Source organism: Poecilia mexicana, unplaced genomic scaffold, assembly GCF_051168715.1.
Source record: "Poecilia mexicana isolate PSO_F unplaced genomic scaffold, ASM5116871v1 scaffold_21, whole genome shotgun sequence".
Classification (NCBI taxonomy): Eukaryota; Metazoa; Chordata; class Actinopteri; order Cyprinodontiformes; family Poeciliidae; genus Poecilia; species Poecilia mexicana.
This window is the reverse complement of record NW_028263390.1, coordinates 6,233,970-6,260,836: the sequence shown is the minus strand read 5'-3', so window position 1 is coordinate 6,260,836 and position 26,867 is coordinate 6,233,970. Positions and strand designations below refer to the sequence as shown.

At 39.1% G+C, this 26,867-nt stretch overlaps 1 protein-coding gene across 1 annotated transcript in view; it reads left to right on the top strand.

The window, feature by feature from the left end:
• The window catches only part of LOC106923272 (neurexin-3b-like), a 139,623-nt gene that overhangs the window by 46,385 nt on the left and 66,371 nt on the right, over positions 1 to 26,867 (top strand). Inside the window, exons 2-3 of the mRNA XM_088002227.1 lie at positions 20,773 to 21,074; positions 25,894 to 26,055. Of these exons, the coding sequence (XP_087858353.1) occupies positions 20,773 to 21,074; positions 25,894 to 26,055 (464 nt within the window). The remainder of the gene's footprint in view (positions 1 to 20,772; positions 21,075 to 25,893; positions 26,056 to 26,867) is intronic.

The following is a 26,867-nucleotide window of genomic DNA, read 5'->3' as shown; positions in this document are numbered from 1 at the left end:
GCTGTGTTCTATCCTGTATGTCCTTTAATGTGAACGTTAGGAAAAGGCCTTAATCTCTGGAGTTTTTCGTTAATGGACTCCTACCATCCACCATTTCCTGTTCTTGCTGGTGAGCTCATCTTATTTTGATTTGCGAGAGCTTTGGTTTTTATGCCTTTTTGTGTTTATGTGAAAACTATATTTAGTTTTTCATGTAAGCATGACGGAGCATAAATATAAATGGTCTAAACTATTGCTCCTTTTAAGAGCCCCAAAACTGTGATAAAATCATCCACTACCTGCTTGTATATTATTCAGCTTAGTTCACATATAAAGGTTAGTTATGATTTCATAGAATCATTTCCTCACGCAAATGATTCTTTGAAAAATACATTTACATAGAATTTACTGGATGGAACATTCAGAGCTATGATGGGAAAAGAAAACAAATAGATTGAAATGAGACAAAAAAACCTTCAGCCTTTGAAAGTAGAATAATTTTCTGTTACTCGGTGTACATCACCAACAGCTTAGAATGAAATAACCTGCCGCTTTTTTCCATCGTGAACATTTCCTTTTATTTCCTAAATAACGTCAGTTGGGAAAAATAAATAGAAATGTTTTTGTCAAACATGCAGCTGTACCTAAAAAAAAAAAAATTATTTTGACAAGTTATTTTAGTAATTGAATTCAAAAACTGAAGCTCAAGCTTTGTTACACATTGTTAGGTTTAGTTTATCCATTTTGGCAGCCAGCCAGGAGCAAAAGATCCGACAGTTGTTGCTTTTCTACCAGAATTTCTCTGAAATTTGGAGAGTCTAACTAAAATATCGCTTCTATTTTAGCATCCAGCTCATTTTGATAGTGATAACTTCTCCTGAAGAGCTTCCAGAATGTCTCCATTCCTGAGCAACATCAGATTAAACATTTCACTATTAATAATTACATATGAAATGTGTTCATTTAGACACTCCGGAGAATTTTTATCCTCTCACCTCACCACTGCTGATTAATGTTTCATCTCTCGCACACAGAGGTTAAAGTGTTTGACTAAACACACAGAGTCTCTCAGACTATGAGCTCTGCTTTCATGATCATGCACACTATTGGGGTCCTCTGTTTTTCTTTATGGTTCTTCTCAGTGTAAATTACCTCCTCCAGCTCTTAGAGTAATATCTTTACAAAATGAAATAAACCATTATGATTATCCTCAGCTCAGCTGCTGAGTCATGGAATCACTGGATGTAAACATTGCTGTGGAAATGCATTTATCACTTTACCTATTTCTTTTGTTTTTGCTGGTTAGTCATTATTCCATTTTTCCAAATTGTCAAATATGTCAAAAATTGTCAAAAATGTTTATTTTCCTGTACAACTTGGTTCATTTTCTAACCTTTTTCCTCCTGAATAAATGAAATAATTGGCAAACTTCATTTTGAATTCATCGTGGTTACCTTTGTCTACTACAAAAATGAGTTTGACCTCAAAGTATGACCAAAAAAATGGGCTGAATCCTTTTTCACAACTCTCTGTGTGTGAGTGAGAGAGAGTCTCACCACTGTGCTTTCACAGCTTTAGACCAAGTGGTGTAAGCATAGGAAGAAAAAAAAAGAAGCACAATAACTCTTTGTGTTACGGGAAATCACTTAGTGCTGGTGACTATGACACTGAAGCTCACCCTTTTTACTCCATAAACCGCAAATCCTGCAACTGCGCCTGGTGCTCAGCCTCCTAATACCACCACGCTTGTACGGCCTCGTAATTGGCACACCTGGACTATGGCGAGAGCGACGCATTATCATGGCCACCCTCTCTTAATGGGTGAAACGCTCATGCACAGAGATGCGCTCGCAAGCAGATTCCAGAAATAGACATTTTGGAGCGATAGCCCGCAGGATGGAGCTGACCGCTGTACCGAACAACTAACTCTCCCACAGGAATTGACTTTAATGTTGACCGGTTCAAACGGATGCATAAACACACATTTCTATAAGTGTTTTAAATTCCACTGATTCAGAAAATGTTCAGGAATGTTCTATATGTAAAAAAGAACAAAGGAAAAGAAAAATCTGGTAGTGTTTACCAGGTTCCTAAATTAATTACATCTCACCTCAAGTCTATTTAAATACACAAAACCAAGCATTCCCATTTATTCTTAACAAAACCCTGCAAATATTAAGCTAAGTACATCTTTGCTGCTCTGGTTGTGTTTCTTTTGCTCAGAATAAATCCAAGAGAGACTGTTTATTTGCAGGTCAAATTCTGACTATTCAACTAAGAAATTTAGGTATCAACAGTTTCACCAAAGTGCTGCTAATCAAATGGCACTACATTAAATAATCATCAAGTGGAACCATATCTATATTACAAGCATGAGCTTTGCCAATTGGCTGCTGTACAAGAAAACTGCCATGGCCTAGTCAAAGTCAAGACCTCAGTGTGATTGAAATGTTGGCACTTGATAATATTTTTTGTATTTATTGCAATATTGTTGTAAACCTACACGCCTATTTCTCAACTTTGAACTTTGCTTAGATATGAAATGCGAAATTATGAGGAAACGTGTCGAGTCGCTCTCTTTTTTTTTCTCTCTCTCTCTTTGACTTACTAAAACATACCGAAAGTTTTTAATGTAATGTCCTTAGCACTGGTGGAAACGGGGCACAGAAGTAAAATGAGGCGTTCGCTCTCTGTGTTATCCAAAAGGCAGTAATCCCTCTGGCGTTTGTTCCTCTTCCCTTGTAGTTTGAAGCCTCCCCTAGGAGAGAGAACAGGGTGAAACGGAGAGGGGAGCTGGCGAAATAGACAAAAGGGATGCTTTTAGAGCACCAGACCATATAAAGCACCTTTTGCTATTTGATGAAGCAAAAAAGAGAGGAAGAGAGAAACTCCTGGGTGCGGCGTTAAAAAAAAAAAAAAAAAAACAAAAACAAAAAAAAAACGGGAGATTTGTGAGACTGAACATCAGTCCGTGCATTTCAGAGAGACTTGTCTTCACATCTTCTGAAGTCATACCACCCTGACTTATCCGACTCTCTGCATCATAGTCCGAGCCTGGGAGTGATTCTCTCTCATCCTCCCTTTTGTGATTCGTATTTTCATTCCTATTCTCTCCCACTCCCCCTGTCACACCCACCCCGTCAGCATGCTGATTTATCCCTGCGTCAGTTTTATACAAGACGAACAATTTTTGCATTAGAGATGTGCTGAGATGATGCTCTTGACAGACATGTAGCGTCTGGCATGCAATGGACTTTGTTTGAGATGCTTGATTTGTAGTTGTTGTCCAGATCAATTATTTATTTATTTATTTTTATTCTCTACTTGCTCTTTGTTTCACTTGCAGTACACACAAGTAAGGCTGAACTATTTTCACTCGGCACGAGGCTATACGGTCAGTGGTGCCGCACTAGCAATCTTGGATTAGCATAGTTCCAGTGAGCCAAGCTCCACAAATAGTAAATACTACTTTCCTCTCTGACAGTAATTCCATATTCAACTCTGCATTTCAGGATCACTTGATTTGATTGTAGTCAAATAGGATTTGGGAAAGCAGCTAGTGTTTGTTTTTTTTGGTAAACCAACAACCGCTCTCTCACCATGTCTCTCTCGTCTCATACATTGCATCGTCTCTGCATTGCTGCACGAGCTACCAAGCAAAAATTCCCGTTTCAAGCTCACTGCAAATCGGGCGTAAAATGATTGATAGGAGCTAAACGTTCGGATGTTCCCAGGAGACCACTGACTCAGGCTGGTTCTCCTTGAAAAGACTTTGGATCTTCTCTAATTTTAGATGAGTGAACAGATGCCTTAGGATGAAATTGCTGTCTTTGGAGCAGCTAGCTCAAGCTCGGAATGCAACGATGAGGCTTAAACCGTTTCCATTTCTTGAAGAACACTTCAGGAAATGGAACTGGTGCGGCACAAACGTGTAAACGCATGAATTCAGACAGAATATGAGAGACAGAGCTATTATACTTGTGCTTCTTACAAAAAAAAAAAAAAAACTTAATCTCTTTGAACTTGTGCTCATTTTTTTCACATAACAACCATTAACCTAACTGTATTTTATTGGAATTGTATGCAGTGCACCAAAAAGAAAGTTGTTCACAGTTGTTACTGGATTGGATTGGTTAAATAATTATTTGTTAAAGAGTGGCTAAAGATGACATTTGCTGTAAATTGGTCCAAATAAACTAAAGGTAGTTATTTAGGTAGTTATGTAGTTTGATTTGAAATTGCATTCCAGTCTCAAGTCTTTTCTGTCTTCAATAAGATTGTCTTCCAAAATAATCCCTTCTAACCCCATCCAGCACTTATGCCAGTAGTGGCATAATGCTGCCACTACTGTGTTTTGCATGGTGCATTTAAGGAGATGTACAGTGTTTCTCTCCACCATAAAAATGGTTCCATTTTGGACGACCTTCTTCCACATGCATGCTGTCACTCTGTACACTGAGAAAATAGAACAGATGATCCAACAGAAATATAGTGCATTATTTGGTCACAAGTTATCAAATCAAGTTTATCCAAGTTAACATGAGTTCAGTGGTTTGCACAGTTAAATATAATTAACTTGTGACCAATTAATATATGTATTTTTAATTTGAGCCCAATTCTTTTTTCAGCGTACAATCTGTGACAAACTGCAAACTTTCACTTTGAAGTTAAGTACCACTTTGTGTCGTTTGACATTTAAAATTCCAAACTATGAAGAAATTTCAGGTTATCATTAATACTTTCAGAACACACTACATCCTTATGTTCAAGCAGCTCTGCATATAAGGATTTTTAAAAAACGGAGCAGAAAAAGAGGTGAGCGTAATCCATCGTTTTCTTATCTCTTAAAGAAGCACTTTGTTGCAAATGGCTACACACATTAGCTCCACGGGCTCATGCACACACAATGTGCGAGTCCCACATTGTTTTGGCTACAGGCTACAACTGGTTCCAGCTGGATTTAAAGCTACAGAAGCTTTTTTTTTTTTCTTCATTTTTATTTATTTATTTTTTGCTCCTCATTTTGTTGAGCTTAGTGCTGAAGCCGTTTCCCTGGGTCATCTACGGCTTTCTCTCTAAATATTCCGCTGCTTAAGAAAAAAACTTATTGTGCATACATTTGTATAAGGAAGTAGAGATTCTTTCATTTTAGTCTTCATTTATTTTTTATCCAAAATAAATTGCATTGTAAAGGGAATATTAACCCTCTATATCAGCCCTAATTGAACCAATTTGTTGCAGTTTTTTCTTTCCTACATCACAGTTGACTGATTGTGTCATGAGACAAGGTCAGAGTTTGAGCCTGAGACGACGGCTTGTTGTTCGCTGCCGTCGGCAGCACGCTCCTCCCTGCTGTCGAGGTTATGCCGGCTCTTTCACTCTGAGTCATGTTTATTTCATTGTTTCTTTTATGGCACTGCTGTTCCCCTTTTAACCCCTCACCTCCCTGCATGCGGCTAAATGTTCTAGCAGTACACAAGAGAGCCAGTTATGCAGGTAATAAATATTAGATGGCTTCAGTTTGACTAGGAATGCCTGATAATCTTTTTTTGTTCTCCCCACAAGTGCTGGTGGGGGGATTTATTAATGGACTTTTTGTTGTTGTTTTTTTGCAGTCACTGGCAGTGTTTTTTTTTTTTTTTTTTTTTTAGAAAAACAAACTAAAAAAAAGTACAAACTTTATTGGGCTTATGTAACTGGTCAACAATAAGTAGTGAATAATTGTGACAATACCTGAGTTTTACTATTTTTTTAGGATTGGACAATAAATCAATAACAATATGTATTGTGACAGACAGATGATCAATACATCTGATAGAATATTCAATAATTTCACCAAACTCCAATCCAGAACTGCACAGCATTCTGGGGGATGTAGGCAGATGAAGGGCTTTGGCCGCTCAACCTTTTAAGCAAGATTGGTGGCATCAACTAATTCACTCGCTTTTTGGTTACCTAGCAACAGCATGTTGCACAGCAGTAGTTTCAGGTTTCACCACCGTGATTCATAACTGCTTAAAAATGGAAAGCAGTGAAAACTGGATAAAAAAGGAAATGTCACACCGTCAGTTTGTCAGTATTTCAGTTATTTAAAACAAAAATGAGTCAATAATCATCAATGACGACTTATATCGTGATACATTTTTCAGCCACATTTTAACTACTTTTTGCAAATAAAATTCTTGAGTTCTGTTGATTTGTATTTACTCCCAATTGCTCTATAGCATCATGTAGAGAAGAATGCGTTGCCAGGAGGCGTACTGTCCCCTTGGAGGAGCAAAGCAGGTCAGAGGTGATGTATAGAGCAAAAAAGTGAGAACTTCTGTTAAAAGTTGCAAAAGACTTGAGACGAGGTTGGAGGTTCAACGTCTCGCATGTTAATGACACTAAACATACATCCAGAGCTGCAGTGTTTTTCTCAGTTAAATTGAGAATCTGTGTGAAAGAAAATGTTTCCAGATGCATCTCCATTCAATATGATATATTTTGCAAAAACAGCTTAAGGTCAGCACGAATATATTGGATACCAGCACTTTTTGTGTTGCAGCTTTCATTTTCTGTCGCCTAATATTACCTGCACATGTTGGACTGAGACACATTAGGGAAGACTTGAGAGTATAGCTTCCTAGGAAACCATTACCCGAACTGCGTCCCAGTAATTGCAAGAGTTAATTTAAATTTGGCTCTCATATTTCCCATGAGGCATGACAAATTTGGAATCTGTGTCAGCCTTGGCAGTAAACATACAGAGGAGTCTACAATGTTCTTGGCATAATGATAGCTGGAGAAATGCAGTGAGTCCTACTGTACACGGGGATCAGACTCAGTGCAGGATTTGATTTTATTTAAAAATCCAGTCAATAAACTCTAAAGGAAATGGAGTTATCCTTCAGTTGCAGCAGTTTGAATACATTTAGTACGATTCCACCGCATTACATGTTAATTGTTTCCGCATCTAGTCGACTCCAATCATTTGTGTGGGAGGGGGGGGAAGCTAAAGACGGGAAGGCAGACTCTACATCAAGACCCATTTGTTGTTGAAATTTCATCTTGAAGCAGCATCTGCCACTTTAAATAATGATAACAGTAGCATGCGGCTTCATGCTCCACAGCTCCATCCACAAGCAGCGTGTGAGCTGACAGAGACTGATGTGTTTAGGTGGAGGCATGGCCGGGCCCCTGACAGCACAGATAATAGCCAATAAGGCGCCGCCACTCTGGATGATTGACAGGCTCCATGGAAGGCCTGATTCATACGGCAAGACTCTGTTCAAACAATAACACACACCCACAAAAACAGGTCCTTGTTCATGCACAGGAAAACCTTCCCAATTGAAGACACATTTCTTCATTGTTCAGTAAATGCATGTGGGCACAACTGTAACACCCAACGTTTTCTGTAAAGTAATCGTTATCCTGCTTAAAGACTTTTAAGTTAAAAACAAATATGTCAGGCATGCAGTGATGAGCCCACACACCCAAACCAATGAAAAGTGATGCAAGTCTATCAAAGACACCGATCTGCAGAGTGCTGGAGAATATGAAACCTCTGCAATCCTCGCAGACGTCACCCTCCATTTCGACCGAGGATGGCAGCTGTCAGGCTGATGCAACGGTCGACATTCCGGAGACACACTGTCAAGAGATTTTTGAATTGGAGATGGAAATAATACGGGCTTGCTGATGACTTCATTGTTTTCCGCAGTCAGTCATTCAAAACAGGAAATGCTTAAGTGGTTCCCGAATGCTGCGTTCACAGCTCACTGTCAGTAATTGCCCATATTAAACTCTGAAGTTGTAGAGTTTGAAACTTCCACTTGGAAAACCTTGTATAATTTTACCTCTAACTTCACGTAAGAACAATTCTTGAACCTATAGAAGAAATGAAGTTAAGGGACCGTAAAAAAAATAATAAAGAAACACATTATATTCCCTTTATGCTACTTTATATAACACAGGAAGACAGTCTTTGTTATAGTATACACCATTTGATTGCCAGCTAAGATAGACGTATGTGTACCCCTGCTCTAGAATCAACAAATCTGAGGCTGAGACAGTACAGCTATGACCCAAAGATGAGACCTCACCTTATTCTACACCATTCAAACCCTTCAGTTCCCTTCTCTTTTCTCTATACTCCAAAGACTACACCTCAACGGACTCATCTGAACTCTGAGCTTGGTTTGATGTCACAGCCAAGCTAGCAGCGTTCCAGTTCACATAGTCAAAGTAGTTCGCATCTCAACATGGCGACGCCCATAGACATTGTTCGCAGAACCACTTACGGACATCATTTTATGCTTTACTTTCCATAATCAAACACCACTTTTAATTTGTTCAGTTTAGTTGCAGGTGCTAGATGTAACATTGACATAGATGCAGTCTTATAAGTGTGTCTTGTGAATAGGGGTGTAGTGATACAATAATTTCACAATACGATACGATATACAATATTCTGGTCACGATACGATATGTATCACGATATTTGTTGAGCGATACAATTCGCTACGATTCAGTGCATTTTTACGATTTTCTGAAAGATTTTAGAAGGACAGAGTGATTTTAGTGACATTTTGTGTTCCATAGACTTGGATTTAGTTAACTGAAAACTGATTAAAAGCACCAACTACACAATACCTGACTGATTGGACAGTCTAATAGTCTGCAGCTGGACAAAATGAATCAAAGACGCAGTGAGAGAATTAGTTTCTGTAATTTAATTCATGTGGATTTGACATAAAACTCAAAAGTTTAAATGGTAACTCAGGAGCAGAGTGGGGAGATTATCAGCCTCTGTAGACTCTCAATATGCAAATGATTGCACTTATGTTTTTTCTTTTGGACACTGTGGCTTCATTTTGGAGTAAAAATGCAGTCACAAATGCAGTCTTTTAGACTATGGGGAAAAAAGGCTTTTCTACCTTGTCTCCCGGAGTTAGCCGTGGCTGCTTTCGTCTAACTGCTAAAGTAGTAGCTCCGCCTCACCCCGTAGTGATCGACTCCCTGCAGCTACGCAGCGCCGCTATTCCCCTGCTTGGATCTCTGAGTAGCTGCCTCTCAGACTGCCAGCATCTCATCGTTCTCTCAGTCTCTGATACTCTTTGTCTGTTGTTAATAAGAATGATCGATCAGCCATTGTTATCATGGAAATCCTCACTGCGCCGCGGATTCCGGGTGGGGGGTTTTCCTCTTCGTCTTCCTGCTCAGAACACAGCGCCGCTGCGCGCCCGCTTCGGATGTTATCAACCCATGTTCATTCTTCAGGTAATCCTTTATATACAGAACAGAAACCGCTAAGCTAAAAACTAATTACGAAGTGAATGCTACAAGTCAAAATTTGCATTAATTTCGCGATTTCACTGCTTTTGCAGCTGTTCCGTTCGCGCCGCTCCTCCTTTCCGCGTCTCCGTTCCGCTTCTCTTTCACGGTTACTTGCGCAACTTTACTTCATTCCTCAACAACAAAATACAGCCCATTGTTATTTATTGAAGATTTTACATTTCCAAAAACACAGGAATCTAATGTTTCGTTTCGTTTTGTACTTTTGGAAGCTCATTCCCTCTCACATAATCGGAAAAGCCAGGGAATGGCGGCACTTTTGACATTTCTCTGACATTCGGAAAAATATGGTTTACTAATTTTAGCATAACTCCGGTTATATTTAAAAAACAATTTAAAAACTGGTTTGTAGTTTATAATGTGCACTTTAAGCTCGAGTTGAAAGTTAGACTGAGGGAGCTGAGTCTTGCTGCTACCATAACAAACTAGACTTTAAAAAGAGCTATAAGGCTATAGACCCCTTTGGTTTAACGGATCGATACTCGCAGATGAAAAATCGATACTTTCCTAAGGCGGAAAATATCGATATATATCGCCAAATTGATTTATTTATACAGCCCTACTTGTGAAACAAGTTTCCGCCACAACTTACTGTTGATCCAAGGACCGGCCATACTGGTCAAACAATACTGAAACAAAGTTGTACTTGCAAGTCGTTACTATGGATAGTTGAAGTTGCTCCATACTTACCCAGAAATTCTGACAAATTGGTGGAAAATGGGATTTGGAAGGAACACCATGATTATTTAAAATTACATTTTTATAAAATCTAAACATTTGTGGCTATAATTTGGCAAAATGTGAAAAAGTGTCAATAGGTACAGGTAACTACGCAGAGGTGTTCCCAGTGTTTAAAAGCTCAGAACTGAGGGCTTTAGTAAACTAAATCTATTGAAATATTAATTTGAAATTAATAAACTACTGGACTGAACATGAACATTTAGAGATTACACGAAACTTATTCTACTTTAAATAGATACAGAAGAACTTTTAATATTTAATAATGGCAGGCCTTTCACACTGAATATGCATCAGAAGAAAGAGGGTTATCCCGAAACATAACTTCTACCAATAACTGCTCAACGTTACCAACAGGAACTCTGCAGTCGCAGTGTCTCTCCTTTTCTCCCTTTTCCGAACTCATCCTCAGCCACCTCCTCCTCATTCTAGCGTTCGCTCCGCACAATTTCCTCAGTTGATGGAATTGGACCTCAGGCGCCTGCCCCCCTTCTTTAGACACCCTCCATCCCTCCGTCTTTCACTCTCCTGCCTTTCAAGCCCCTTCAGTCACCACCCACCCTTTTGCTGTCACTCCAAACCTTATAGCTCACTCCATTAGACTTTACCATCAGCAGCGAAATAAGGAGCCCCGGTAGCACGCACCCAGCACATATATAGACGTACACTCAGAGAAACTGACAGTGAGTAGCTTGTCACAGCCAGTAGCCAGAGGGCTGCCTCTGGCCATCTCCACACTAATGCTGATGAATTAAAAAAAAGACATTTATCAGTCCAAAGATTTCCAATTCACTTTTGCTGTTTACAAAGAAGGAACTTCATATTATCCTGCTGGAGGCGGAGGCTTTATGACATTTCTAGAAGCTTGTTCCCTCTTGGATCTGAAAGGTTATGTCATTCTCAGAACGACGTACCAAAGACCAACGACTCAAACGTTTTAAAGATGGAAAGAAAAAAGTCTCACACGGAGAAATGCGATACGCCGTCAAGGAATTTCATGTCTAATTATCAAAAAAAAAAAACAACTGGAAAACTGACATTTTATAGAAATCTGATCCATTGTTAATGTAAAAGTATCGATTAGTTCTGCTGGAAGAAGTTTTTTTTTTTTTTTTTTTTTTATTTTTACATCAAAGCTTAAAGCTCCATTCTCTTGAAAGAGAGAAACATTTTCAACTCTCCCATGCATCAAAAAATGGTATCAACTTACAGGTAATCAATTTTTGAAAAAGTGAGTGACACCCCGGGTAAAATGTAAAATAGCTTGAAATAAACTGATCTTTAATTGAAGTAGCACAACAAATGTTTCATTTGAGTGAAAAAAGTCCAAAATCATTGTTTTTAGCAAAATTGCTGATGACATGCTTGTTGCTATGACTATAAATCCCTTTAAAAATGCTTGTAAATTAAGCAGTGATTCAAGAGCAAGCAGTGATTCATGCTTGCTCTTTTATGTTGGTCAGAGTATCTACGCGCTTTTAAAGTATTACGCAAGACCTCTGTGACACAGACGCGCATATCTCCCTTAAATGAGCTAAAGACAGAAAAATTGAGATTCAAGTTGAACAGCAGTGTGTTGGTATGCATCAACCAGAAAACAGATACAGGAGAAAATGCCACAAATATCCGCAGTCAGAACAGTAATTAAAAAGGAGCCGTCATAAACAAGAATGAATGACAACGCATAATTATCTTGCCACCTTGCATTCTAAACAGGATGGCAGTGGAGAAAAAAAATACATCCAAAGTTTAGGCTTGGAGAACAGTAGCAAAGGGATAACCAAGTCTCCGTGACAACCATTACACACTAATTAAGAGACACTTCAGAAAAACAGGAACAAACAAAAAGAACGTTTCTGTCCTACCATGCAGAGCTCTACTTGAACTGTGTACTCTGGCCTGATACGACTAAAATGAAATATAAGAATAAACTAATAGCAATTTTGTTTTTAAGCAAAGGAGGACAATGTGAAAAGCGCCTCATGTCCACTGCTACATATGATTAAGGACCTGTGATGTTTTTGTTGCTTTTCTCATTCAAAGGTACCTAGATTACCATAAAGACTTTCTGGCACCATGAAATTTTAAATAGGCCATCTTAAAATGAAGTCTGGTCTCCAGTATATGTGAGGTACACCAATAATTGTAATAATTTTGATAATTGTTTACCACCTTGCTGTTTGCTGGCATATTCAAAGTCATGTTTTCCAGAGTATTTAGTGGAACATCAAATCATGTTATGACTTTGAAGTAAATGCATCCAGTTCTGAATATTGCATGTCTTGTTATCACCGTCTATTTTCGATTGTTGGCTTATTTTTGCCATTTAAGTTTAACTGGCAATGTAGAAAATCCCTTTAAATGCTCAATGAGTACAGTTAAGTAGTCAAATTCAACGCAAAAGTTGGCCATGCTGCCAGTGTCACTTTCAGTTTGCAGCAATGACGTAAGTGTGTTGAATATGTGGGGTGTGAGTGCTGCAGAGTTCATCTGGCAGACTTCAACTTCTTTTAAAAACAGATTTCAGCAGCCCATTGTTGCTGATGATCTAATTGCATATGGTATAACGTTAGACGTATGCAAAGGTCTTGCAGTATAATCATATTGCATTGTGTTTCACCATGTTTTTTCATTGAAGAGAAAGGCAGATTATGCAGTGGTTTGAGAGCAATAATGGTATTCCACGCCCCTATCCCCTGTGGAATAAAGTACTCAATAAAAAAACAACTTCTGTGAAAAGTAAAGCTTCATCAGGGTGAAATTATGCTTCTGCAATAAAAATTACTTTTATTTTCAGGCTCGTTTTTCACATTAAGTTTCCAGGTGGATAACCACAGGGCTGTCAGGTTGAAAAGCTTTTTAGAGTTGAAGGTAATTGTATTATGTGTACTCCATGTGTGGTTTGTATGACGAGTCAAACAAGTCAAGATGTTGCTTTCTGCAGCCTTACTTCTTTTCCTCTGACCCGAAGCCTAAAGTTCAAAGACCCTTTACTTTATTCATGCACTTTTTAAATAATGTAAGATGGTGAGGTTTTGCAGTTCTATGAATAATACTTCTGTACTCTAAATACATATTGTTTCATCTTATGAATCTCTGTCTGAATCATCCAAATGTTTAAAAGCAATCCGCCAGGATTATTTCATGATTCAGAAAGGTTTTTGTTTTTAATGGGAAATGTCTCTAAATGTTGCTGAATTCCTTTGGATATCCATCATCTATGCTGTACTTTGGATAAAAACAGTCGCCAATAACCAGATCAGTTCCTTTTTGGGTAGGAAGAATTAGAAATAATATTTTTACATGGCAAATCATTTAAAACAACAGACAGACTCGGGTTACAAACAGGTGGAACTCTGGCTACAGTGAATTCCTTTATGTAAATCATAAGATGAATCACTCCTGACATTGTTCAGAACAGTAATGTACAGTGATTACAATGCTGCTTGAAGGCAGAAAAATATGTTCAAAGAATTGCAGAGAAGGGCTGCTGTTGAAAAATTAACATGAACTGGTGAAAGCAACATTTATATTTTTCTTTTTAAACCAGTTGCTAGAAAACCTCCAAATGCTGAAACATAGCGATTCAGGTGTCGTAACGTTGGTTGTTGATGGTGTTGGGATATAAAAGTTAAAATAATTTTACAACTAAAGAACATTGTGTCAGTTCACACAACTAATTTTTGAGCTTTTAAAGGAAGAAGGAACAACCTAATATGCCTTTTCTACTTTCAGCATAATAATGCTGTCAAAAAAAAACACAATTGCAAATTTCTCATTTCTTATTTAATTTTATTAAATAAGAATAATTCTGTACACGCAACTAGTCATTTGGCGTTATTGCAGCATTGGATGTTGACATTCCTCCATATTGCTCGTCTATCAGAGGAGACGTCGGCATCTTATTGAGGCGTTGGAGCGACAAGTGCCTTACAATTGGGATTGGCTACCTATGTATTTTGGGGAAATTGGGGTTTTACAGAAGAGCTATGGATGGATGATGAAACTCAAATTTTGATGACTTCTGGTGGCTGCAAAATAAGCGTGTTGCTGCTGTATACAAACTGCCGTGATGTGAACAAAGTGCAAAATCCACAAATTTCAATACGGCTGAAAAACCCTCTCGTCCTAGCTCAAAAAAATTATCAAAAAGCAAAATTTTTTTTTCCCGAAATTGCCGCAATCATTCCAATTTGCTCACCTTTATGTTGAACTGATGTATTTCTAGTTGTTTTGTATGTATGGTAATTGACGTTATAAGTAGCATTTCAAGCCTTTTTTGCCCACTTTTTTTGAAACGCTGTTATTTTGAACATAACAGTGAGAGTTGCAGAAGCAGAGGAAGAGAGACATTCGGTTATCAGGTGCAGTATTTCAGAATCCCAAACCAAGGGGACAGCTCTGCTCTGCTCATCCTAACACACTGTGTCACTTTGTTTCTCCTGAGAGCCAATGGATGCGTCTCCATCTCTCCTCCCCTCCACCTGCCTCTCATGGCCCCCCGACTCTCTCTGCTACTCTTGCCCCCCGAACTCTTCTTTTCTATCTCTCTCTCTCTCTCTCTCTCTCTCTCTCTCTTCCCTTACCCTCTTCACTCCTTCGACTTCTATCTCCAGCTTCCTTTTTGTCCTTGTCTCTTGTTTTCTCCATGTCACTTCTGTTTACGTTTATCTCTCCCGCCGTCTCTCTGTCACTCTTCCCTTGCCGGTTGGGGCGTGCAGAGATCCAAGGCAGACTCAGACAGGTCGTCTGCCGGAGCTTCACAAGGTTACATGAAAAACCAGACGAGGAGAGACATGTCAGGGTGACTATTCACTTTAACCTCTTAGATATGTCTTTTGACATTTTTTGAGGCTGTCACGAACAGGACGCAGTCGGCGCGGTTTTCACAGAGTTCGACTGGTAAAAATCCAAAAGGAAATCGCATTCACAAGAAATAACGTCAAAACCTTTGTACTCTGACTGATTTTTAATTGCGGCACACAATAAAAGCCAATGAAAAGGTTGGGCTGTAGCATTTTAACGTGCACCATATTCTAGCAAATCTCCCTCTGACATAATCCTGTCTGATAGTGCCGCCTGCATTTGAAGAAAGATATCACCCATGATGCTCCAAATTCATTTGACATGTTGTGGGTTACCGTTGAGCTTAAAATCGCACAGTTGCATGGTTTGCTTTAGCTCCTCTACTGAGAAACTGCACAATGCATTCTTTCATTTTGGCTAGCCATGCTAATTCTAGTCTTAATTTCAAAAGACGAGCTGTAATATCTTTGTGTTACAGGGGGAAAAAATTAGAGAACGCCTTTGCAGGGAGGCTTAGCATCTCAGCTTGTTGTTTCGTGCGCGTGTGTGTGTGTGTGCGTGTGTGTATGTGTGATGTCTCACAAGTTTGCAACCTTGAATGACCTCCATCCCCGAGGATGTCTCACTGAGGGCTGCAACTAAAAGCAGATGTAAGCTCTCTCTGCTTAGGTCACACACTTGAGGCCTGTTCAGCAGCGATTGTGGTGCAAACATGCGTTTGACGTGTTGGACGTCATTACAGTTCACTTCATGGGGGACGTCTCCCAGGGAACCGGGTGGGCACTCTGCGTGCAGGAAGGCCGTTAAACCTGTAGCATCTCCAGCAAAAATCAATGGCAAACCCAGTGTCATATTAAAGTCCCCTCCTATCCTATTTTTTTTTTCAAAACCATACTGCCCTGCCCTTTTAACCCAACTTTAAACCCCTTCATAATGTTTGCTTACCAGCAGCGCTCTTATACCAACATTAAATTTCAGATGCAATGTGCCACCTGGCTTCAAACCAATGTTTGTGTTCAGAAGTCATAACGTCCTGGGGTGATCTTAGAAGGAGGTAGAAGAGGGACGTGGCACATCTTCTTCCTTAACAGCCCTTGAGGTCAAATCTGGGGGGTGGGGGGGATAAATAAAAAAAATTGCTCAGGAATTTTGGTGTGTAGCAGAGGAGGGGGGTAGGTGAGCGGAAGAGAAAGGGAGATGGTAATGAAGGAGCTAATTGCTTCCAGTGGATTTTGAAATCGAACTCCAGCCCCCAGTGCTCGGTCCAGGCAGCACACAAATGGAATATTGATGACCGTGGTGAAAATAAGGCGGAAAATGACCCCGCTTTATGATCAATATGAAAGCCACATATCTGTGTGCGACGTGTCTCAACAGGCAATACATTTCCCCCCGGTTTTTATGGATCAGTATACACTTACGCCCAGATATGACTCTGCTGAGGTGCGCAAATGCTACCTTGTATCAATTTGCACTCTCCTTTATTCGTGGCAGAGATGCTTTATCGATGGTTTGTAATTGCATCGTAATTACTTGATGGTTTGTAATTCCATCGTAATAATTAATGTGCGCATGGCAGACATGTTCTCGATGGTTGCTTCTTTTTCTGTTACTGCAATTTTGGGGCAAATGGAACGACCGGGCTGGATCTGAATCATGGTTTTTAAAGTGAATGTTGCTTTTTCTGTCACAAACTCATACCTGGGACCTAATCTCATTTGTTCGAGGCATTAAATCCCGATTTTTGTGCGAAGATCAGAGCTAATCTTAAAAACTAGCTCTGAGATCAAACCAGTACTTATTTATTTATTTATTTTTTTATTTTATATTTGGCTGTTTAGAGGATTATTTCCACAACCAAGTTGAGCATTTCAGCCTGAGGATTGACTCACTGCAATGTCTGGCACTCCAGCTTTGGCTTCAGTTCATTCCTCCCCTTAAAGGCTGCCAGCTGAGAAGAAGTAAACAAAAATGCTACCTTTGATTATAATAATCATGTCAAGAGGAATCCTTCTGAACTACAGAAACCTGTTTTGCAATCTGAGCTGCGGTCCTCCGACGAGCTAATTAGAGAAAGGATGATAGATAAGAGGAGTTACCATGGCGATCACCTTTGCAGCATGGGTCAGGTGAGAGCAGCACGGGGCTCGGGTTTCTGGCTCAGATGAGAAGGATTTTGATGCTGTTGGTTTGCAGAGAAACACGGTTCTTCATTAGCTTTTAGTTACTTTTGCTTTCATAAGTAAAGTTGAGAAACTGTCACCATTCTTGCAAAAATAAGTCATGTAATATCAGAGATAATGTGAGAAAAAATTAAATGGAGCTTCCAAATGAATATTTTTATGTATTAAAGGGAAAAGCTATGCAGACCAACTAGTAACTCATCAATTAACTATCATTAGCAACATCCTTGTAAGCTGACTTGAACGTCTCTTTTAGGTATAGGCCTAAAACTGATGTTATTTCAGAATTCATCCACACAATGTCAAGAACACATCGCCAGTTACAGAAAATGTTTTGTTGGCATTGGTTAATATTACCTTTAACTGTGGCAAAACTAGAAGAAATCTTTAAGGAAGACCAAACTTTTTTTTTTACCTCATTGTATTTTCTAGGGAGAAATTGTCTCACCACCGTCTCTGGGTTTAGCCTGCTGTACTCCGGATGCTCAGTGACGCCAGCTCGGGCATCGAGCCAGTGTAACCACATTGTTGAGATAAGCATCAATATTTCATTAGTCTTCTGAAAGACTTTTTGGAGAAATGGCTCTGGCAGATGATGATGATGATGATGATGGAACTGACATGTCTCATATTAAGTAACTGTAGCATTATCATTTTGCCGTCGGTGTTCCACCCAATTGTTGAACACAGAAAAGTACAATATTACCCGAGCATAATCAGCAAGGTCTTTGCGGCGCCGTTGACGCTTGATCATTTTCTTAGATTCCGCGCGAGAATGAGAAGAACGGGGAATCGTCTGTGTATCCCTCTGTCCTCATGCATCGGTTTTAATAATGGCTTTCTATTTATTCTCCTGGCACAGGAAGGAATGATTTCACTGTGCCTTTGTTGCCTCCTGTAATATTTCCTTTTGTCTGCTGCGTGAAGACTTTGGTTTTGAAACTGCGGGGAGAATTTCTCCTTGGCTGGAATGCGCGGCCCGCCATCCCCGCAGCACCGCTGCCTCGTCCCATTTGTTTTCCTCGCGGTGTTTACCTTCTTGTTTTTCCATTCATCTGTGCCTTTGCCAGCTGCACAACACTGCTCCCTCATGTTTACAGACTGACTGATCCGGCACAACAAACGGACGCATGTGCTAGGTATCCCTTTCATTTCAGTTTTTCCCCAGTCTTGCGCGCCGTGTCATTTTTCTTCTGACCACACAAAGGGAATTGCAGGTCACAGTGGAAATGAAATGACTATTTGAACTTCTCTTTTCCTGTCTGCTGGCAGGTAATGACTTCACCATGTCAGAATGCCATAGCAACACATTTGGTTTGGTATGTTAACATGTCTTCTTTTGAAGAGTCTCACAATGGGTGCTGTGTGTTTGCTATGTCAGTTGTCAACTTCAGTCACAGAAAGTATTCACACCACTTTACCTTTCCTGCTTTCTGTTGCATTACATTCTCAATCTAAAAGAGATTTCAGTATTTTTTTTTCTCAAAGATCAAGACAGAGTATCCTATAATGACAAGCTGTGGTTATAAAACCCAAATGTCAGACTCTATTAAATGAAAAACCAAAGATTAGAGGTGGGTCTTCAAAGTCTCTTTTTATGGATTGGTAAATTATTCGGGAATTATGGAGCAGCAACTGAGACAGAGAAATCATGTCTGCTTTTCTGTTTGAACCTAAGAACATCATAGAGTAAATGGTTTCTTGGTGTCCTTGTTCATGTGGCTGTGTAATGATTTATAATCTTTAAATATGATAGTCAAAATCATGATATAAAACTCACACTTATGATTCTAAATGAGCTATCAAATCATACAGGGTTTCTCCCAGAAAACTTGCTAAGCTCAGGGTACTAGGGCAATCATCCAGCCTGCCGCCATGTTTTTGAGTTAAAAAATGTTCAAAGTCGACAGGAAACTTGAAAATATCACTTTATAGCTATGCGTTATTGGAAGACTGAAATATTAATACCTAAGGACCAACTATAAAATCTTAAAAAGGCAATAATTAAAAGAAATTAATAAATAAATAAAGATGCTAAGCCTGGTGGGAGCACAAGTAAAGCCTGGTGCCCTGCCAGGCTTAAAATACATTGTGGGAAACTGATACATCTGTAGTCAAAACAAAATATATTTAGTATGAAAGGTATGAAAGGAAAGCTGGAAGGAGTCTGTTCTCTCCAATGAATTTTTCTTCATTTAGTTGTTGATGAAGATCATTTTATTTCATCCATGTTTCAATACTGGTAAAGTCAAATGAAGGCTCACAATGGCATTGGTAAAAAGTCAAAAGAAGCTTCACATTTATGAAAAAAATATATCCTAGAGGCAAAATGTAATGAGATCTAAACAGGCCTTAGAGTAGAACCTTGTGGAACGCCACATGGAAAACTTTTTTTTACTGGTTAACAATATTTGTCTTTTGCTAAGTACGAAGCTTCTATCCCTAAATAAGTTCTCTACTACTCTAGAACAAATCTCTTGATATCTGTATGATTTTCCCGTCTCCTCCTTGAGGATGCGATAAAAGAATATCATGATCTAAGGTGTTGAAGGTAGCAATTAGGATTATGGAAAAAATCTTGAGGCAGTGTGCAGCAGCAGTACATTTTGTAGTCAGACTAAATCTTCTCACAGATGTTTCCTAAGAAAATTTGAGTTGGGATGAAAACAACTTAAGAACTTTTCAAAGAATGGGATATATCTAAATGTTATTTTTGGATGCAAGGCTTCAGCACAGGATGTAATTAATACTTCCTGCCTGAGCTAACCTGATCCACATAAAAAATAAAAAAAAATCATAGAAACTGTCAACCATTACCACATATTGTTCTTTATTTTATGGAAACAGTACCCCTCGTTCACTTTCCGTCAAAAAGGCAACTTTATTTTTGCTCTCAGAAATGAGTCCCCGCCTCGTCTCACGTTACTCTGTGTGCTGATCTGAAAAGAAACGGGATCAGGAAGTGACCTTGTAGCAACAGGGTCATGTAAAAACTGTAAAATCGGACTATGTTTGATTTATGCGTGCCATTAGCGAGGAATTGTGTTCCATCATAAGTAGTCTGTCTGTCTAAAGGGCCGTACGTGAAACCTGAAGCCATGGTCATACAGATCGGATTTTATGATCTGAACTGAACGATAGGTTTGTTGCAGCTGTAATTATGGGGAGCAGTGTATGTGTGTGGGTTTTTGGTGATGTGTGTACAAGATTGATGGTCATCTATAACGACATTCCTTATATTGTGATTTTTTTTGTTTTTTTAAAGGTGTTTTCACCTCTTGAACTTATTTCACATTTTGCCTCGTTACCAGCAATAATTTCAGAGTTTTTGTGGGACTTTATGTGATAGACCAACACAGAACAGTGCAGAATTGTTGAACATCTAAAGCATAAAAGATGTGGCATATATTTATACTTCTGATACCCCTAAACAAACTATAACCCATTGACAGTCAAACATGTTAACAAGGATGTATCAAGTTTGTCATTACAACATGTCATGATGTGAAGATGAGTTTCAATACTTTTGCAATGCATTTAATTTGTTAATTCTTCAATACAGTTGGTAATTATGCTTTACTTCTAAGGTGCTAATGGGTATTTTAGGACCTTTGAAGATCCTAAGATAAATGAACAAATATTTGTGGTTACGACCAGTAAGATGTAGTCGATTCCAGTTTTCAATGCGCAACAGTAACGTTCAGGTTTCCCTGTCTTGCCATTTCAGCACGAGAGGAGAATGTGGCCACCTTCCGCGGCTCGGAGTACTTCTGCTACGACCTGTCGCAGAACCCCATTCAGAGCAGCAGCGACGAGATCACGCTGTCTTTCAAGACGTGGCAGCGGAACGGCCTCCTCCTGCACACGGGGAAGTCCGCTGACTACGTCAATCTCGCCCTGAAAGACGGGGCGGTTTCCCTCGTCATCAACCTTGGTTCTGGGGCCTTTGAGGCCATCGTAGAGCCAGTCAATGGAAAATTCAATGACAACTCCTGGCACGACATCAAAGTGACACGCAACCTGAGACAGGTAATCGGGGGTAACGGTGATGGATAGAGTTTGAGATTTTTCTCTTTTTTTTTTCTTCTTTTTTGTTCTGTATAGAAGCTGCCTTGAAGAGCTTTGGAGAAAGCTTTAAGAAACTCATTTTTATCTTATTGGTTGTCATTTCATCTCTACAGTTTGGAAACATTATTAAGAAAACGGATTTCATTATTCGTTTGGTTGTGTTAAATTCACACAAATTCCTTTTATGCTATATTTATTGCCTTGTTTATTATAATTTAGCGAATAGACTAAGTAGCACTCTATAGGAGTATGAGATTTGATTATTACACTCACTGATAAAAAAAGAAAAGAAAATCAGGAAGGAGTGATACAATTTGGGTATAATTTGGTCCACATACAGACCAGTTATTGGTAGTATTTTGATTCGTATTGATCTAGCATGATGAGTAGAGGGGTAGTTTTACAGCCAAGAGCAGTGTTATAATTGAGGAATAATGTTCTCTAACATAACTAAGAAACTGCTGTGAGTTGTTGGGGTAATCCTACAAGGAAACCCGTTTGAGCAGCATAAGATTGGAGGATAGAGCAGGGATGCACCTTTATGCAGATGTATCCAGAACTACAATGGACCAATGTAATCCATATTCCTGTTTTAGAATGGCCTCATATAAAGAATATAGAATCGAGTTTGTGACATCTGTTTGTACTAGATTCAGCTATCAGATAGCAACAACTTGCATTACCCTACAGACTAGCATACCAAGCCATTCTTCAGCAGGGCAGAGAAGCTTGTTGGCATTAATAAGAAGATGGATTAAGCGAAATACAACACAAACTCCTGGGTGCTAAACCTGCTTGTTTTACGAGTGAAATATTCAAATCTCTACTTGACGTTATGAGTTAAGAAATTCTTTCTATTGGCATAGGGCCTGTTGTTTTCTGCAGCTCAACGATGTCCAATAATGCTCTTGTACTTTTGTAATTATGTAAGCTGACAGTGTTCCTGGGTTCCTTTGCTGTCTCCTTGCCTTAATTAGGAAAACGGTTTCTGTTGAGGTGTAGCGTTTAAATTTTAATTTAAAGCCAAGTAGAAAGTCATCCATTACTGCTTTGCTACAATTACTGTTTTATATATTCCAATTATTTATAATTAGCTTGTATTTTGCGGTTCAGTGGAGCTAATATGAATCAGCGGAGTCCTTGTGACGGCTGTAGAAAGATGCCAACGGACTTTACAGAGCTAGCGGTATGTGAAGGTAACTCTAGCAGGATGTTGGGTTTGTCCATTGTCCCGGTTGACCTTTTAGTTTGTCGGGTAAGACAGCATTTAGTGTTGCTGTCAGAGCAGAAATACAAGTAAGTGCTGCTTTTCTAACCCTTTCTGACAGTAAGCCTTGTCCCACAGGTTAGTAAGTAGTCGTAGCAGGAATTCCCAACAGAGGCTTGGTTATAGGCTAAGAGCTGAGGCTTGTCACTTTTCCTCACTGTCTCACTTTCTTTCTCTGTCATTTCCTTTCCTCTTTCAAAGGAGCACTTTGTTAGACCAAAGGTGGAAAAACACTGCAGGTTTTGCTGGAATCCGAGCCATCCCATGCAAATGTCTGACAGGACGTCCGTTTAGCTTGTGTTCTCGCAGGACTCCGGTGTAGGAAATTTGCTTCGGATGGCGCGAAGGCACCGGATTACCGCTGCCTGATCTCTGATGAATCACGTAGTGTTTATTCACCGCTTTACTAACTCATCCATGTTGAATTCCATTTTTTTTTTTTTGGTTTTCTTTACTACTAACCAATTTCTAACCAACTAATGTACTAACTGACATCCTAATTCTTCATCGTTGCTTTTGGTTTTTTGTTTTCTGTCCATCCTTATTAACAACCTTTTTTGTTCACTATTCTGTTGATTTCCTTTCTTCCCCTTTTTCTGGAAAGCAATCAGGCATTGGACACGCTATGGTAAACAAACTACATTGTCTGGTAGATATCATTCTTATTGTCTTTTTTTTGGGTTTGCCGTGTGTCCCCTCCCCCCTCTCTTCTTTTATTCGTTCTCTTTGAGTTCCATCCTAGACACTCTTATCAAAAAATGAGGAGATGGGTTTGTATTACCAGGCAATTCTTTCTTCGCTTCTTCTCAATTTCCTCCCTGACCTGCCAACAACCTCCTTCTTTACCCCACAATCCCCCATCCTGTTCTTTTCACTTTGGCTTTTACTTTTTTTCTCTTTGTTTCTTCCACATTACTACAGATTTCCGACAAGTTAAATGAAGGAAAAAAGAAAAATAAATTACTTCTTTGCCTTTAAAAGGGCAACGTACTTTTTTATGTTAATTTTTCACACAAGAAAGTCCCCATTTTTTGTGAGGACTGTCGTCAAGAACTGACAGAAGCTTACCACAATCTCCAAGTTGGTGACCTCGACACCGAGCCCTAAAAGAGACGCCGCCATTAAAAAAAAAAAAAAAAAAAAAAAAAAAAATGGCATCCCTTAACCTCAATTGCGGGAGCTCTGACAGTTGTTTCCAACTCACTATGGCGCATGGCATGCCCACACCTCATCAATCGACCTGTCATCTGCCAAACTCATAGATCCTCAGCCCCACCACCCAGAATAACCACTAACACTCTAATCCATTCACTCACCCTCCACCTGTCACTGCACCACTCACTCTGCCCTCCCTGTCTGTAGTTTTTTGTAGCATGCTGGTGAAAAGGTGTCTGTGTGTTTCGATAACCCCTGGGCCCATACGCGCAACGTTTCACAGAACCAGCACACTGATCTTGGATTACCGGTCTGGTCTGGTGACACTGACGAAAGAAATACTAGAGATGCACCGATCAAGGTTTTTTCTGGCCGATACTAATATGTCCGATTCTTTTTTTTTTTTTTTGACCAATTAATTTTTGAAATGTAAAAGGATAAATGGAATAGATGTAGTTGCTATAAATCCAACAGAAAATTGGGGGTAGAGGGGTGGGGATGGGGGAGTCTCTTCTAGTGTTATTAGAAAAGCTACATTTCAGTTATTCTATCCAAAATCTAAATTCTCAAATTTTGCGTCTTTTGGGGAGTACATTTTTTTTTTTTTTTTTTGGTATTTTTTTTCTCCTCACAGATCATGAAATAACAAAATGTTATTCGTGATCTGAAAAGAGCTTAAAGTAACTTCTTGGCATCTGAACAAATGTACAGCAGTTTAAAATACTTAGAGAAACCTGGACTGGGTTTAACGATCAGAATTGACATGTATTTTAATGTCAGGATATTTATAAATGATCTGTGAAGCTTTGTTAGATATCCTTGGCTGAACAAACATAATGATCAATTGTTGGGATGTTTAAAGCAGGATTGAACTCTAATATATCTCAAGTTTTTGAACATCTCATAAAGTGTTGTTCAATTCATCGTTAGCATATGTCATAGCTTCTGTTTCTTTTCAGTATAGTAGTTTTAAATGAAATAGAAAATTATAAGATTATCCCAATTCATGCATCAGTACTCTACTTTTCCCAAATTAAAAAAGAATTGCAATATTTACTTCTGCTTCAGAACACTTTAGCAAAGCTAAATTCCATAACCTTGACTCCAGATTAAAACCCAAGTTAAAATGATAAACACAAATAACATAACTTTTTGAGTTTTTTAAATTTTTTTATGAAAGTCTGTTTAACTGTCAGTAACTCGAACAAAAATGAAAGCTTCATAAATATACTACAAATATTAATCAATGTAAAACAATTATTCATTTTTGTAGGAAATTAAATTTGATGGTTTAAGCAACTGAATAAGAAATGGAGCCTGGAAACTCATTAAGACTTTCACGATGATAAAATCAGATTCTGCTCTTTTCCCCCATCTAACACTGCATAGACACCTTAACTTTTATGTAAATTCTACTAAAAGAATATCACAAAATATGTTGTTGGTTGATGAGGTTAGAAATCAAAACGGGTTGCAGTTATTAGGTTGGATACAATTTATAAAAAAGATAAAGAAACAAGTCAGTGTTTGACCTGGCTATTTGTGCCAATTGATTGGTGCATCTCTAGCAAAAAACAAAAAACAAAAAAAAAAAAAAAAACAAAACATGACACTCGATCTAAACCTGATCAGAGATCAGCTTCTGCTACTCTGCGATCTTGCTCGTGTATGGGTTCTGGTCTTGCATGAGCCTCTGTACCATGTGTGCATGTTCCAGATCTGTATGCCACCATCAAATCCACGTTCCATCTCCAATTAAAGTGTGCTTAATTTGCTTTTCTAAGAGTTTTGCCTTTGGTTTGCACATTGATGTGGTGTTTTTAAAAAAAAAAAAAAAAAAGCCTCCCTTTGTTTTGCATGTGCGTGGATTTACAGATGTAGATGTCCAGAGGAGTGTATGAGTCAGTTTGAATGAGTGAAGGTGTGTGTTGGACTGTGGATGTGTGTGTGTGTGTCTGCAGTAAGAGATAAATCCCGAAACCTAAGACAAGTGGAATCAATTTGTCCTTGGTTTGAACATTGTACTAACCCTCTCCCAACCTGAAGTTTCAGAATCAAACCTAAGATCCATACTCTTACCCCCATCAAAGATAAAGAAAATATGCCTGTGCCATATTTTCTTTACCTGTCCTGTGAATCCTTTGGCAACAAAAAATTCCATTAACCCCCCCCCAAAAAAAAAATCTAACCATTCTCTGGTCCAAAACAAGAAAAAGCTTCAAGGAACCAAAAGAAAAAAAAAGTTCATAAACCTGAGTTGAAATGCAGACCAAGGAAGGAAATGTGCTTTGTACACAACACGGGAGCGAATTCCAGAGTGTAATGGCTTGGCTTTGGCTATGTGTTACGCCCCAACAGGTGACGATCTCCGTGGACGGCATCCTCACCACCACCGGCTACACGCAGGAGGACTACACCATGCTGGGCTCCGACGACTTCTTCTACGTGGGCGGGAGCCCCAGCACGGCGGACCTGCCGGGATCTCCAGTTAGCAACAACTTCATGGGCTGCCTCAAAGAGGTAAAGAGACATCATCAAGAGAGCAGGTGTATTACTACATCAGATGTTCAGTGCAATCACAAAAACAACAATTTTGGAGCCGTGCTGTCACGTAGGCAGCTGTTAACGCTCTGTTAAACGGTGAAGGTGTCTTTGAAATGCACAAAAAATGGCTATCAAAACCCTTTGAAAGGCCCAGGAGGATAAGGGTGGTGGGGGGGGGGATAAAATTGAATTATCAATTAAAGGTGCTGAGTTAGCAGAGGAGGAATCAGACTTTCAATATCCCTTCACTTAATCTAATTCATAACACTTACTGCAGTTGGTGAGCAAGAAAATACCCCAAAATTGCTTCTGTCACAGGCAATTTGCAGAATTGGCTTGAGTGTGTGGCTAAAACGCCTCCCGACGGGCAGCGTTTTCAAAGAGATATTTGCTTCTGATGAAACACAGCAAAACTGGACCACTTTTTCTATATATGTTGTGTCTTTGCAAAGCATGTACTAATTGCTGGTGTTTTAAACATGCTTCAACTTTGCTGACTCTGAAGTAATCTCTGCTGTTTGAAGAACTGTATCGTCTTTTACGTTGGTTTAAACTTCTCATTTCCTTGTTACTTGTAATAATGATGTGATGGATTTTATTTGGCCCCTCAGAACTACACGAGACACCACAGCATACACGGTGTCGTTTCTATAATTAGACAGTCAAAGATAATGAAATAATTTCAGTTGTTTATTTGTAAGACGAAAAAACACGGGGTTTCATTTTCCATAGCCATACTTCCACCATGTTATTTATACAAATGACAGTTTCAAATATTTATTTCGCTG